The following is a 15,000-nucleotide window of genomic DNA, read 5'->3' on the forward strand; positions in this document are numbered from 1 at the left end:
GCTCTGAGTTGGCAGATTACGGCTGGCTGCAGTTCACTCAGGGGATGACAGTAATATGTGACAAAAACAGTGGGGGGCGCTCTGTTCTACATAACAGGGGGCTGTGGGCGTGTGTAACTCCATACAGCCATTAATCATGCATAGCTGTGAGTGTTAAGGACCCCTGCTGTGGCCCGATGTGCTCACCCTGCTGCTAGGTGGTCCTGTCGGCAAGCATAGGGGACCGCTGCCAGAAAAGCTTTGCCAGGGGTCTCACCTTGAATCGAACTGCCGCAATCCCCCTCTCTCTCTCTCTCTCTCTCTCTCTCTCTCTCTCTCAGACACGCACACATACACAAAGAGAAATGTTTGTAATGTTTTCTTTATTGTTGTTGCTGCTGTTATGGCCCTCTGTCAACTATAGAAAAGTGTTCATGTCAACGGTGATGTGGTGTATTATAGTCTTTTGTTTTAGTATAGGTATAGGCCAATATTTTCCAACACCCAAACCGGGACCTTTAAGTGAACACACTCGTTCATGCATGCACATTTATGTACGTGCACATTCATGCATACGTGCACATGTACGCGCACCATAGGCACTTTCATCATGATGGGGTCGGGACCATTATTTTAGAGCTTAGCACAACCTTGTGACTGCACCTTTCAACAGAACTGAACATGATAAATGTCATCTCTGTAAGTATTATTATTCTAATTGTGGTGAAAACCAGGACAATTTGGTGTGACGTTTTAGTGTTTTACAGATATTTGTCAGGACTCAAGACACCCAGCTTGAAAGTAGGACAAATTTCAGTTGACGGTCCAGGGGATTGAACCAGCAACCTTCTGGGCAAAGGCTTGCTCATCTAACCTTCCTTTCTTTCTTTCTTGATGCCGTCTTTCATTTATTTTTCCTTCGTTTGTTTCTCTCCCCCCTCTCTGTCTCATATTAACCCTCGTTCACATAATATATTTGCTTTGGCTCCAAACACTTGCCCTTCTCTCGGTAACCTGCTGCCACACAGAGATGCTGAGGTCATCAGCTCTGATGCTCTACAGTGCTTCTGGCCCTGGCCAGGGGAATAGGTCACACGCACACACACACACACACACACACACACACACACACACACACACACACACACACACACACACACACACACACATAGTCAAACACACACACACACACACACACACACACACACACACACACACACACACACACATAGTCAAACACACACACACACACACGCACACACAGTGTTTTCCTAGACTGTTTACTGGTCCCTTTATGACCCCTGTTAACAATCCACTGACATTTTAACAAGTGAAACAGGCCAGCCTCGTCTATTATGGTAATGAATCAGAAACAGCTCTGTCAAGAGTCTGCTGCCGCACATAGTGTAAGGCCTGATGACTTCACATGAATGGGCTCGTACAACTCTAATTGTGTGCAGAGTAAATAAGTGACTGGCTTGTTGTAATGTACGTATGTTGGAGGTGTAAAAAAAAAAAAGAAGAAAAGGAAATCGCTACATAAAAGTCTCATATCATGCAGAGCTATCCTTTATTGACTGTCCCTCAGCAAAGCAGTGGCAACTCCAGACTTTGGGTTTGGCCAAACATTTACGTTATTCCGTCGAAAGAATGTGCAACTGCAAACCGTAAATCATATCACAGAAACCAGATAACAAGAGTCAAAAAGCCCTGCTTAGCAGCCCCTAGTGGCTGTGCTGACCTTCACACCCAACAGGAAATTGTGGCAAAAAGGGTGGCTCGAGAGGAAATACGGTCATGGGGACAGCGAATTGTTAGGGTTCATCCTCCAAGGAGCATGAATGTGGTCAGCATGTTTCAAGGCAATTTGCTCATTAGATTTTGAGATATTTTTTCTGCAAGTGAATGTTTTGGCCTAATTGTGGTACAACAGGAAAGGCCATGAGGTCACCAAAATCAGTAGGGGTCATCCTCCGGGGAGCATGAAGGTGCATAGCAAATTTCACAGCAATCTGATCGGCATTTTTCAAGATATGTTGTTTGGGGAGCAAAGTGTTCAAATCAACTGATCGATTTAGCCATCATTAGACCCAGTAAAAACAACATAAGTCATAGTAGTAATTTTTCCTCCTGTTCTTTTCTTGTCAAACAGAATCATCTTTAGCGACTGATTGTTGCACAACCGTGTCCTGGAATTACTGACAGCATTTATCCTGTGGTATAAAATGTAGCTTCCCAATCCAATGTCAGTCTGTGAATCATAGATCTGATGAGTGAGCCATTGGAGTGTCTAATGTGTGAACACACGCCGATGTCTGGCGTGGGTTTTAATTACCCCTAATCATGTGGTACACACTCTAACCAAACTTTTCCATTACAAGCACCTCTCCTTCTCCTTTATCCTCTCTCCTCCTCTGTCTCTCTTCCCCGTCTCTCTCTCTCTCTCTCTCTCTCTCTCTCTCTCTCTCTCTCTCTCTCTCTCTCTCTCTCTCTCTCTCTCTCTCTCTCTCTCTCACTCTCGTTCACACATACACACACACACACACACACACACACACACACACAGTCATTTATCCCATGTCTCGTGCCAAACCCACACGGTGGTGAGAACCTCCCCTCCAGTAAAGGCAAGCATTCACTAAGGCATCAAGTCACCAATTAATTCATTAACACATGTCGCCTCAGGCACTAAATAGTTGCAAAACTTGGACAGACTCACTGTAGTGTAAACACCCACTGGCACACAACAAAATTAAATCTAACACACCGCACACACTCTGACTTGCTCTCTGTCTCTCTCACCCTCCCCCTCAATCTTATTGTTATTTTATTATTCTATGTATAGGAATGATGTAAGAATTCACTTTGTATACATGCAGTCCTTCTGAATGGAGTGGATAATATGAATATGTATAAGTGGATATGAATAAGAATATGTATAATGATATGTTTACAAAACAAATGTAGTTAAATCTACTTTTTTAAAGCATCTGTGTCATTTTAGATTTTTTGTGTTGGCTATTAAAAAATAGCAAATATACAAGCTCACAGCGCGTCACTTCATGCCGCGCTGCAAGCTTGTACATCTGCTATTTTTTATCTTAAATGTACTCGAAGAACTACCGGTTTAGACGGCATTTGTAGAATCGGACTCAGGTCTTAATGGGTTAAAGCTGCAGTCTGTAAGTTTCATGCATTTGTGCATGTGTGCGTGCGTGCGTGGCCTATGAGCATTTGTGCATTGGGTGCATTGGGTGACTCAGTAATAATGGCTCACTGTTTTGGTAAATTTGAAATGTTTTAAACTTTTCACACCCCAAGTGTCAAAAGTATGCTCAACTCCCATGACGGTCAGAATCGAGGCTGCCAAGAAATAAAGGAAACCAGTGCAGTGAAGACGGCTTGTACGCAGCAAGATTGTAGAACATTTTTACTGCACATGTCTAACGTTTTCAGTTCTGGCTCCAGGGAACACACATGGCAGGCAAAAAAACACAGTGTTTGGAATATTGAAGTGTACTGGTTGTCTCAGCAGAGGACAGCTAATATTGACTGCTCTCAGAAGACGCTTGTGTTAGCAAACTCTTCAGCCAACCCAATTATCCCCAGCTGCCGTCAGTGTGTGTTGTGGTTGGGGTGGTAGAACCACAAACACACACACGCACGCACGCACGCACGCACGCACGCGCACACACACACACACACACACACACACACACACACACACACACACACACACACACACACTGGTGGGGGACATAACAGGAGATACTTGTGTGTTTATGCCAATGACAAAGATATTGATTATGAAGAATTTGAGGATTATTTATAGACATAATGGCATCAGAGCAGTTGACCATGATGTACGTACATACAGGGTGATAAACTGATGGCGAGTGAGAGTTCAAACTGCAGTGAGGGTGACAGAGGGAAGTGAATACAGGCCAGAGCCCAAAGGAGTAATGCAATATTCCTTATGGCTTCCTACCAAAACCACTTCTCAAAAACAAGGTCAAGGTTCCATCTCGGCTTCACACACACATGCGCACGCATGCGTGCCGTGCGCACACACACACACAACACACGCGTGCAAAGCACACACGCCGCCTAAAAATGCAGGCTCACATCGAGAGGAACTGTGTTCCATTATGCGTTTAGCCAAAGCAATGAAACTAAACCACAGCCACAGAAATGTTCACTTTGCCCAAAGAACCACAAATTCAACAAAGGATGCAAACAGACTGTAAAATTTCAACAAAATATATATATATATATTATTCTGTCAACAGTCCAGTGCCCCACGCACCATGTTTTGTCAGAGGCTGTGCACTCAACGGTAGTCAAATCAATATTTTCCCCATTGAGATGTAATTTACAAGGTATGGAGTATTACATACTGCTACAACAGTTATAAGAAAGTAAGTCATCAGGTAGTTACATGATAGTTTTGATTTCATTTTCATTCACATCACAGCATTAATGTAATAAATCTCTCTCATACACACATACACGTATGCACACATACATAATATATATACACACATGCTGACATGTAAACGCAGGCACCCACATCCTTACTAATTATTGTTTTGTGTGTTTCTTGCCAACTACATGATAGTTTTGATTTAATTTTCATTCACGGCATAAATCTCTCTCATACACACGTACACATATGCATACATACACATACACACATGCTGCTGACATGTAAACGCAGACGACCACATACTAATTATTGTTTTGTGTGTTAAATGCCAATGCATTGAATGTAGGCTGTGCCACTAACATTATCTTCTCATATAAACCTGATATAATCTGATATAAACTTGTTTTCATTTCCTGGGTTTGCATGACCAGGTCCTTTGTTCCATTGCCATACTCTGAACCTTTAAGCTGGCTTAATCTTCGTTTTGACATTTATTTCTTCCTTCGCTGTATATGATTTATGAAATGTGTGTCTGTGCATCTATTCTTATTCATGTATGTCATTCCTTTTTTAGTAGTAGAGAGACAGGAATCTGGGAAAGAGTCGGGTAGTGACATGCAGCAAATCCGCTTCCAGGCTCGGGAATCAAACCCGGGACACGCTGTCAGGCTTCAAAGCTTACAGTATGTGGTACACGGCTTATAACCACGTGGCCATCTCAATAAACTGTTTTAAATGTGATCTACTTCTATAATTAAGAAACCCATGCAGGCCAGGTGTTTTTGTTTGTTGTTTAGAGGGGGGGGGGTGTTAGTGATTTTTATATTTCAGTTACAGTGACAGCTCATATTCACCTGGCACTCATCTATTATAATCAGACTCATGAAAACATATTGCTACTTTAATCATTGTGCAAGCTGCAGTATAGTAATGGGTTCTCAACCCATTTCCGATTCAGTGTTTGAGCAAACCTGGGATAAGAATTTAGTATCAACCACTCGCCAAGTGCCAGTAAATCATTTGTCCTTTCATTTCCACTTTCGGGATAAAATACTACATTTCACGGAATGCATGGGCAGTGGGTTGGATTAGCAGTTACAAGCGATAGTTCTATCCTGTTACCCACTAATTTTCTTGACTGTTTTGAGATACCTTGTGTATTTGTTGCAGTACGTGCCTATATGACCTGTGAGTATGTAAAAAAAAAAAAAAAACTTTCAATAAACAGAATGTTTAAAAAAACAAGTGACAGTTCTGTAAACAAGCGGCCACAGAGTTAATCCTCACAACAGCCCGTAAGTGTCCATCAACAAGTCCAGCGGAGATGTCGTTGAGCAAGATACTGAACCCATCTACTTGTTCAATAATAAGTCAGCTAAATGCCTAAATATGTGTATGATACAAAATATTGCTGTATTTGCTGTTCCATTTACAGCTATAGAGCCGCTCTACAGAGGAAAGGGTCAAGTCTGATCCATCAGTGTTGACCTTGCTGAGAGAAAAAAAGGCAAGGCGTCTTCTGGCCTTGGTGATCCATGAATAGACAAATTGCTACCCAGGTGAGTGTACGGGGCATAGTGCACCCCCCACAATCTAACTGCAGGGAATATAGCCATCAATGTGTCCTCCATATGTGTGATGAGGAGATGCAAGTACACACTTAAAAGAACAATGAGGACCACAGCAACGCCATTAGCAAAATACAAGTAGGCAACCTCACATTTCAACACGATCATCTCGCATGTGTGTGGATTGTTGACTGAGTCAATGGCCGGCAGCTGCCTAAACGACACCCAGATGCCCCACCAGACAAGGCTGCCATGGCTCTGGTAGCCCTCAGACCGAACTTTCTGCTTCTATAGCAGAAGTATTATCCCTCCTGCTGGACATGTGTGCTCACACACACATACTGTACTCACTGTATACACACACACACACACACACACACACACACACACACACACACACACACACACACACACACACACACACACACACACATGCAGATACACATGCATAGACACACATTTACTTTATGATTCCACACACTAGTAAGGAGAAGGTCTGGGCCATGTCATAATCAGTAACTTCTAACTTCTCCACTACATGTGTGTGTGTTTGTGTGCGTGCGTGCGTGCGTGCGTGCGTGCGTATGTATGTGCGCACGCGCGTGTGTGTGCGTGCTCGCGTGTGTGTGTGTGTGTGCGTGTGTGTGTGTGTGTCTATAGTAATCATTTTTGTCTCTCTGTTTCTTTGTGGCTGATTACAGCCCTTGATATACTGTAAGCTATCAGCCTTGCTTACAATATGTGCTGGCTCAGTGGCCATGTTTGAGTGTGTTTGACAGGATAGAGCAGATTTTAGATACTAAAATAGAAGTGCCGGCTGATCGTCTGGACTGTGATTGACTTATTTTTGCAGTGGTTTACAAAATGAGTCATAAACACTGATAAGAGTGCAGAGAACGAGATTCTTGCTACGGGAGAAAAGGCCATTCCCCCGTTTGAACTGCCGGCTAAAGACCTGCAGTACCCGATACACGCGTTGCTGTGTGTGTGTGTGTGTGTGTGTGTGTGTGTGTGTGTGTGTGTGTGTGTGTGTGTGTGTGTGTGTGTGTGTCTGTGTGTCTGTGTCTGTGTGTGTGTGTGTGTGTGTGTGTGTGTGTGTGTGTGTGTGTGTGTGTGTGTGTGTGTGTGTGTTCTTGTATTACAATAATGGTGAGGGCCAACAAGAACAAGAATAGTACTATTTGAGAAATAGACATGATCAGTTTGTTTTAAAGCTATGCCTGATATATTCTTAGTTGCGCGCCAGTGTCGCGCACTGAAAATGTGTGTGTGTGTGTGTGTGTGTGTGTGTGTGTGTGTGTGTGTGTGCGTGTGCGTGTGCGTGTGTGCGTGCGTGCGTGTGTGTGCAATCCGCACATACTGTGCATGCATACAGGTGTACGTGGTGCGTGTCGAGAGGGACAGGTGAGAGTTGAGAGAGGGAAGAGAAGGTGGGGGGCCGCTCACAAAGCAGTCTAAAGTGCAACACTATACTCCGCCAATCCATTTCCACTTGTTTCTGACTTTGTTTGCCATGACCAGTACCTACAATGCAGACCGCCAATGAAGCGGCCGCGGTGTCTTTGAAGATGAAGGATGCCGGTTTATAAAAGGTGCTTGGTAAGCGGCTCAATCATTAACCAGACCCTCGGCCATCTCTCTGTGTCACGCAGGTAGCGGGTGGATCTTGACAGCTAGTGGTGCGGAGCTGAGGAGGGGTCCTACGTGGAATATCTCTGAAGTGACTTAAGTTATATGGCCGTCAAAAAATGAAAACAAATAAAAACAACAGCAACACACACACACACACACACACACAATCTAATTTTTCCTCCAAGCGAGTGTAGAGCATTTGAGCAAAATGATTTGAGTGGTAATACATCAATCATGTCGGCCTGAACCGCTGGCGTGGCGGTCCAGGCACCTAGGCTCGGTGTATAGCCTGACAGCGTGTTGCGGGTTTGAGTCCGGATCCCGACGGCCTTTGCTGCATGTCACTCCCCATCTCTCTCTCCCCATTTCCTGTCAGCCTATACTGTCCTGTCAATAAAGGCATAAAAGCCCAAAAATAAATATTAAAAAATAAATAAATCAATCATGTCAAGTCTACTCCCTCATATGTTTTGTCTCAGAAAATCAAGAGCAGCACCTGGCAACATTCTGGAACATTATGCACATTCTAGAGCTGTGCAAGTATACATGTATACATTTTGATGTGATTTGGTGAGACATATTTGAATTATCCACATGATGTTTAGGAAAGACTGAAGGATGGATGGATGGATGCATGAATGGATGGATGGATGGATGGAGATCGCTTTTATAACTGAACAGAGTTGAGTGATGCTGATGTAGCAGAGTGGCTCAGAGCCTCTGCCTGAAGACCAAAAGCCTATATAATATCTCCGCCTGCCAAAGAGATTCCCCTTTAGGCTATAGTGTTTAAGATGTCTGACTTTAGTGACCCTTCCCACGCGGGAGACCTGGGTTGAGGTTGACACCGGCCCACAGTCGGGTGGGTTGGAATGGACCAAGAGACTCTCGAGAATCTCTAACAAGTCACTGACGTAAACCTATATCTGTGACCGTGCCTGCCAACACAATACTTGTAATTCTGGTACTGGATTTACTTAAGGAAAAAGACCTGTGCATTAGCCTGTACATTCCCATTTACTCACTGCCCCAATAATATGCGCTTGGAAAAAGAGAAGCCTGCAGTCGTTAAATCACTCCGCTGGCTCACAGACCATGGAAATGTCACTCTAATCTGTTCTTTATTTCTCTACTAGCACAGTTTATCATCATAACTCACTTCAAGGCTCTCAATTATTAACTCTCAATAATTAGAGAGATGCTTTTGTCGACTCTCTCTACATTTCCCCTCTCCCTCTCTAATGTCGCTACATCTGTCAGTGTCATTCCCTTCCTTCTGCATGTCTTCAAGCTGTCTCTATGATATGCCTGAATTATTCAAAACCCTTCCTCTTCCTAACATAGATGTGAAGGAACCTGGTAGTGGGTTATATATTTGCTAAAAAAAGAAAAAAGGAAAGAAAAAAGTCAGGCAGTGGAAAAGCCTTTGCATTTCATTTATGTTAAAAGCATGTGTTGAATTTGCCTGCAGACAGTGGATTCTCTCCAGCCTTTTCTCACCGCTGATTAGCTGAGACGATGACACCTTCACTTAGCTAAAGTGTCAATCTGAGCTGAGTGGGAGATCTGAGGATGAGCATCACCTATAAAAAAACTGAGAGACTTACACGAGCATTCTCAGACGCCAAATATGCATCCTTGCTCTCCAAAGTGTTTAAGCAGCTTGATTCGGCTCTCGTCTCTTTTGAATTGACGTTGAGATAACTATACCTATACGCTGCTGGCCACTGAACTCATTGCTTTAGAAGCTCTCATGTGCTGTGGCCTATAGGGGGAATCAATATCCCAAATGGATTGGAATACACACTCAGGATCACATGAAGGTCTTTTGAGATCCGGATGGAAGTAATCAGCAGAGTGCACTTCAAGAAAGAAAGACCTGCAGTGTTTGACCCCCTCCCTCGTTTTGGTGGGATCGAACACTCATATCCCTGTATTCAACAGCTTGCGTCAGTTCTAACCTATATGCGTGCCAAGTTATTTATTGTTCACAGAAATGCACCACATTTCCTGCTAACTGCATCCTTATGGGGATGTAGTCCAGTGGCGTTCCAAGTGCGGTCACTTTGGGCAGGTTGCAACACAAAGTTTTAAGATCTGGATGTGTGTACACACAGAGCTACACACAGAGAGGTGTACACAGAGATGTGTGAGGTAGTGCTTTCTTCTCCTATTTGAGAGGCAGCAATTGCTTTAACAAGCAGACCCGCAGCACTTTCTAATTTCCATGATCAATCTAAGCACTGCATGCACGCATTCACACACACACGCGCACACACGCGCACACACACACACCTATTTCCATAGACCATAGACTGTGTGTGATAGTGCGGGTGCAGTGTGCAGAAAAACAGCCCTGAGGAATGTGTTACTAAAGGGCCTGCCTCGCTGACAACATGATGGATGCAGTGAGTGACGGCCCTTTGTGACTCCAGTGTGAGACATATTATACATGTATTACACTGTTAAAAATAAAGTGTCAAGGGCATTTGCTGATGCTAACAATTCCTTCCTATCACGAGAGAGCCTTCTTGCTTTTCCAGCACAGTACAGTATATTTTTATTATTCCTATAGAAACTAAAGAGAGACTCTTTGCTGTGTGTGTGTGTGTGTGTGTGTGTGTGTGTGTGTGTGTGTGTGTGTGTGTGTGTGTGTGTGTGTGTGTGTGTGTGTGTGTGTGTGTGTGTGTGTGTGTGTGTGTGTGTGTGTGTGTGTGTGTGTGTGTGTGTGTGTGTGTGTCAGAGAGTGTGTGATGGGCAGTTGTTTGGACTTTAAGCCAAACAGGTTACAGCGAAAGATTTAGTCTCAGAATGTGTCAAACACTAAATATGGTTTGAAATTGTGCTGTTTTTCCTGGCTGTGATTTATTTATCAATCCATTTGCCTGTCATACATGAACATTGTGGGAACATAAATGTGTCGTATCTTGACCGTGTAATGTATGCAATCAAGAATTTCAGTCTTATTGTCTGCCTAGTGTTGAAATCATAAATGTAAAAATGAAATGGACATTGGATAAAGGACTGCTTCATAAAGATGAACAACAGTGGCTGGACAAGACTACATAATGTCATATATATTTGACAGAGCAGGGAAATGTTTTCGTGTGAAAGAGACAAAGGCAGGAGTATCTCAGCCACTGCTTAATTTCTTGTTTTCTATAAGACATAATGACCTTCCACCCGAGAGCGTTCTCCGGCAACAGATGCTATAGTCATTCAGTATGTAGACCTTTCCACGAGGCATGTGTGTTGATCTAACAGTGTGTTCACCTCTGCCACCGAGAATGTCTCTGAGCTTTAGAAATGGACAAAACCAGCAAACAAAAACCTTTTAAACACCTGCCATGTGTCTAAATACCTGACATGTGCCACGGGTGACTGTCAAACAATATAGAGCCTCTTTCCCTGCAGGCCTCTTGCGGAATGGAAAATACAGACAGGGGGATTTGAATTGGTTTGTCATACTGCAGCTCAACTGTGTCTGCCCGTGATTATATGGAACTCTTGAAATGTTACTTTCAATCTCTTTCATCATCACCATCCTCATCCTCTTCTTCCTCCCTCGACTCCTATACTCCTCAACATCACCAGCAGCACCTCCGCCATCATAGATTATTCAAATTGATCTGATCTGATCCTCAGTTGTTGTGAGATGACTCATGATTCAGAGAAATTATGACGACAGCTGCACAAAAAGAAGAATACTAGGCCTACTACTGTATAGTTCAAACCTTTTCATGTCAAGGACCCCCAAAATGATATGTATTTGGTTGTGGACCCCCATCTCAAATATTTTGTTCCAGGGACCCCCAGAAGCAAAGATTTGAGTTACAAATGTTCGTTTTAAAAATATATATATTCAAAGGTTTGCACAAATGTTCAAGGTTTTTCAAAAATATCAGATCTACAAGCTCATACTGCGGCACTCTAGCCAAAGTATAAAAGGTTAAAATTATTGTGATGCTATATTAACACATTTTGCTGGGGACCCCCTGGAACCCTCCCAAGGACCCCTGGGGGTCCCCGGACCCCACTTTGAGAACCAATGCTGTATAGCCTAATATGGCTTGTATGATCAGTGGACCCATAACTTATACATACATTACTTCAAGATCAGTTTCAGAAATTACACAACCAGTCCAAGCCTTTAGCCGCCTTTAGCCAACCTCATGCAGTGTATGGCTTATTTTGTTGGCACCAAACTATACTTCAGAAATGATTACATTGCAGACAGTTTTCTAGGCTGGAGAAGAGCAATCTGCCCAACATCATGCATTATGATGATACAACAACACAGTTTTGGGGCTTTTGGTCATTTATTTCATTCGACTCATATCTCTTTCACACCACAAGACAAGACTACATTTCCCATCTCTGTCTCGGATCTCATATGTTTGTGTCACCTTATCTTTACTGCACCTGCCGCTTTGAAACGTAACATGTCTGGCGAGTAATCCAGGATTATATTATGTAATCTATACATCTCTGTGCCAGCCTATAATAAAAGACAACTACTGAAACTACTGTAGCTTTGATCCTTGTGCTGCTATCGTGTTCAGAAGGAGAACACACAACATCATAGAGTGTTTGTCACACATCAGCTTTTCTACACTTGATTTATTTTGGGAGAGCAAAGCATGTTTATAAAGTTATTATAATTAAAATAATCAGTGGTCCCCTTGGGGTTGTTTTGGAGTGTAAATACAAATATTGCAGTTTTTCTATATGCATTTGATATTGAGCAGTACTGAAGAATTCTGAGTGAGTGATATTTAATATTAATCCTAATAATATACGCAAATAAATAGTGACTAATGTTCCTGTCATTCTCGGTATGATTTTAGATCTAATAGCCTGCCTTTTAAAGTCATCAGAAATAATATGAATTATGATTCATATTACATCGCAGTAGGCTACAAAATAGTATTTGACTATTTTGATAAATCATTTTACCAAAAGCCCAACTGACTTTGATCTGGTAAATAATTATGTGGAGAGGACAATCTGCTTTCAATTACGACCGTGGTGGGCTTGTTACAGAGCTTTTCATATAAATTAAAGTGTATCGCTTTATTGCAGTGGTAAAGTTTAGCCATGAGAAATATTTCAGTAAATGATTAGGCTCAGTGGGCCCTTTGAGGTGGTTTAAAAGCATCTATATGAGATACGGCCTACAACGGGCTAAATGGACTTATGGCTTTTAAATTGCAAATTCATGTTGCATGCGACCTAAACAAAATAGTGAGCTTGTGGACGTAGGCTACAAGATCTTTTTCTTTTTTTTTAAAGGGGGGGTTGTTTTGTCAGTGATGTTCATCGTTTCAAAGGCCAGCAATCGTGGCCTGACTATATCCAAACGAAATTCAACAAACAATAACGTTAAAAAAATATCGATTATTTGTATTAAAATTATTTACATGAAGAAACTAGGCCTATATAATCAGAATTGTGTATTTTCACATTGCACGCAGCTTCCATTCTATTTTAGCCTGTTTGTATTTGAGGCCCGCAGGCTATTTTCAGTATGTTCGTTTCAAAATAATATTTGGATCAGCCCAAAAAATGAATTAAGCCTAATATACCCTAAATGGCAAATTTGACACTGCTGCATGCATGTCAGCATTCAAAGTTTCAAACCAAAGAACTGACTCAAAATCAGTTGTGGAAAAAGTAGGCTAGTCACATGTTTTTACTTAAGCACAGTATCAATAGTGCAATGTAGAAATACTCTGTAAGTAAAAGTCCGGAATTCAAAATGTACTTGAGTAAAAGTACAAAAGTATTGGTATCAAAATGTACCAAAAGTGGAAAGTACTCATTATGCAGCATGTCCCTTTTCAAATGGATAAAAATCTTTTGAAAATAGCAGATCTACAAGCTCACAATGCCTGCATTGCAATACATCAAAGTAGGTCTACAGCACTTGAGTAGGCTAAATGTAGTTAATGTACTTAGTTAGCCTACTTTACACCACTGAGCGAAATGGGAGATGACTATAAGTTTGGAAAGACTTACAAGCCTAACTGTTAATGTGTCCAACTGTTGTATTGTGGTTGCCTATTACCTCATCATATAGGTTAATTACTCACGTTTATTATGCATTATAGTCTGGTGTTTGTTTGTCGTATTGGCATGTCTTGTTGAAGCGTCTGTCTGTTATGTCTTATAAAAAACAATATAAATGAATATATACAACAATAAAAAAAAGTTGGATAAAAAAGTTTGTATAGACTCACCGACACATTCGTTGGCCTCCCTGGCCGTGGCCCGCTGCCACGGCCTGTCGTAGTGAAAAGGTTTGCACCTGTCGCACTCCGGCCCGGCGGTGTGGTGCTTGCACTCACACACCAGGTCTCCGTCCCTGTCCTTGACGCAGCGCGACGCGTGCCCGTTGCACTTGCACCGGCCGCCCACCTGCAGGTCCGACGCCGCGTAGAAGTACGAGTCCCGGGCCGAGTCCGAGTCGTCCTCGTTCTCGTCGCCGAACGTGTGCAGGCGGCTGAACACCACCTTGACGTCGGTGGCCGTCACCCAGTCCTGGAGCACCGGCGAGTTGTCGAAGTCGTGCGCCGAGGGCCGGCCGTCCAGCGTGCTGAAGGCGATCAGGCCGCCGGACAGCGGGTGCATGTCGGTGTGCGAGTCCGTGCAGATAGCCTCCTGCTCGTTCTGCTTGGTGATGGCGGCGCGGCTCGGCTTGTTGTACATCTTGCGGCACTGGGTCGAGTAGAACTGGAAGGGCACCCAGGTCTTGCCGTAGTCCATGGACTTGAAGATGGCCATGGACTCGGGCCGCGGCGAGCAGAACTGCAGGCTCACGTAGGTCACCTCGAACTTCTTGCCCAGCGACAGCGTCATGGTGACGTTCTGCGGGTACTGCACGAAGTTCTCCGACTGCCAGCAGGTGAGGTTGTGCGGGTTGTTGAGGTCCGTGAGGTAGGCCGGCGGGTGGTACCGCCGCGGGTCCGAGGCGTCGCACCACGCGTGGCAGCTCCTGTGCCTCTCCTTGCCCCCCTCCGCCGCGGCGTCTCCCGGCTTCTCCGTCACCACGCAGTAGCGGCTGGGCGTCGTCTTGCCGCAGGTGCTGGAGACGCGCACCTCCTTCCCGAACGCCGAGTTGACGAAGTCCGGGATGCAGCGGCGCGGGTGTCCGTGCTCGTCGTAGCACGGGTCCGGCGGAGAGGTCTGCGCGGCGAACATGCTCATGGTGCCACCGTACGACGATCCAGCGTGCGCGCCCCGGCACATCAGCACTGACATGATGGTGACCGCCACCAACTCCAAAATCCTAGGAATCATTATTCCTTAGTTGTTGTTCCTTTAAAATCCCCTGAAAAAAAGCCATGGAAAAAGAGAGTGAGAATGAAAGTTTTTGCCATATAACACGCACAAAGG

The 15,000-nt window shown here is 43.7% G+C and overlaps 1 protein-coding gene across 1 annotated transcript in view; it reads right to left on the reverse strand.

Moving 5' to 3' along the window:
• ntn1a (netrin 1a) overlaps positions 1 to 15,000 on the reverse strand; it is a 77,218-nt gene that overhangs the window by 61,685 nt on the left and 533 nt on the right. The window contains exon 2 of the mRNA XM_084046254.1: positions 13,845 to 14,935. Within this exon, the coding sequence (XP_083902380.1) occupies positions 13,845 to 14,904 (1,060 nt within the window). The 5' untranslated portion in view covers positions 14,905 to 14,935. The remainder of the gene's footprint in view (positions 1 to 13,844; positions 14,936 to 15,000) is intronic.

The sequence above is a fragment of the Gymnoscopelus microlampas genome, assembly GCF_963454915.1.
Source record: "Gymnoscopelus microlampas genome assembly, chromosome: 2".
NCBI classification, from domain to species: Eukaryota; Metazoa; Chordata; class Actinopteri; order Myctophiformes; family Myctophidae; genus Gymnoscopelus; species Gymnoscopelus microlampas.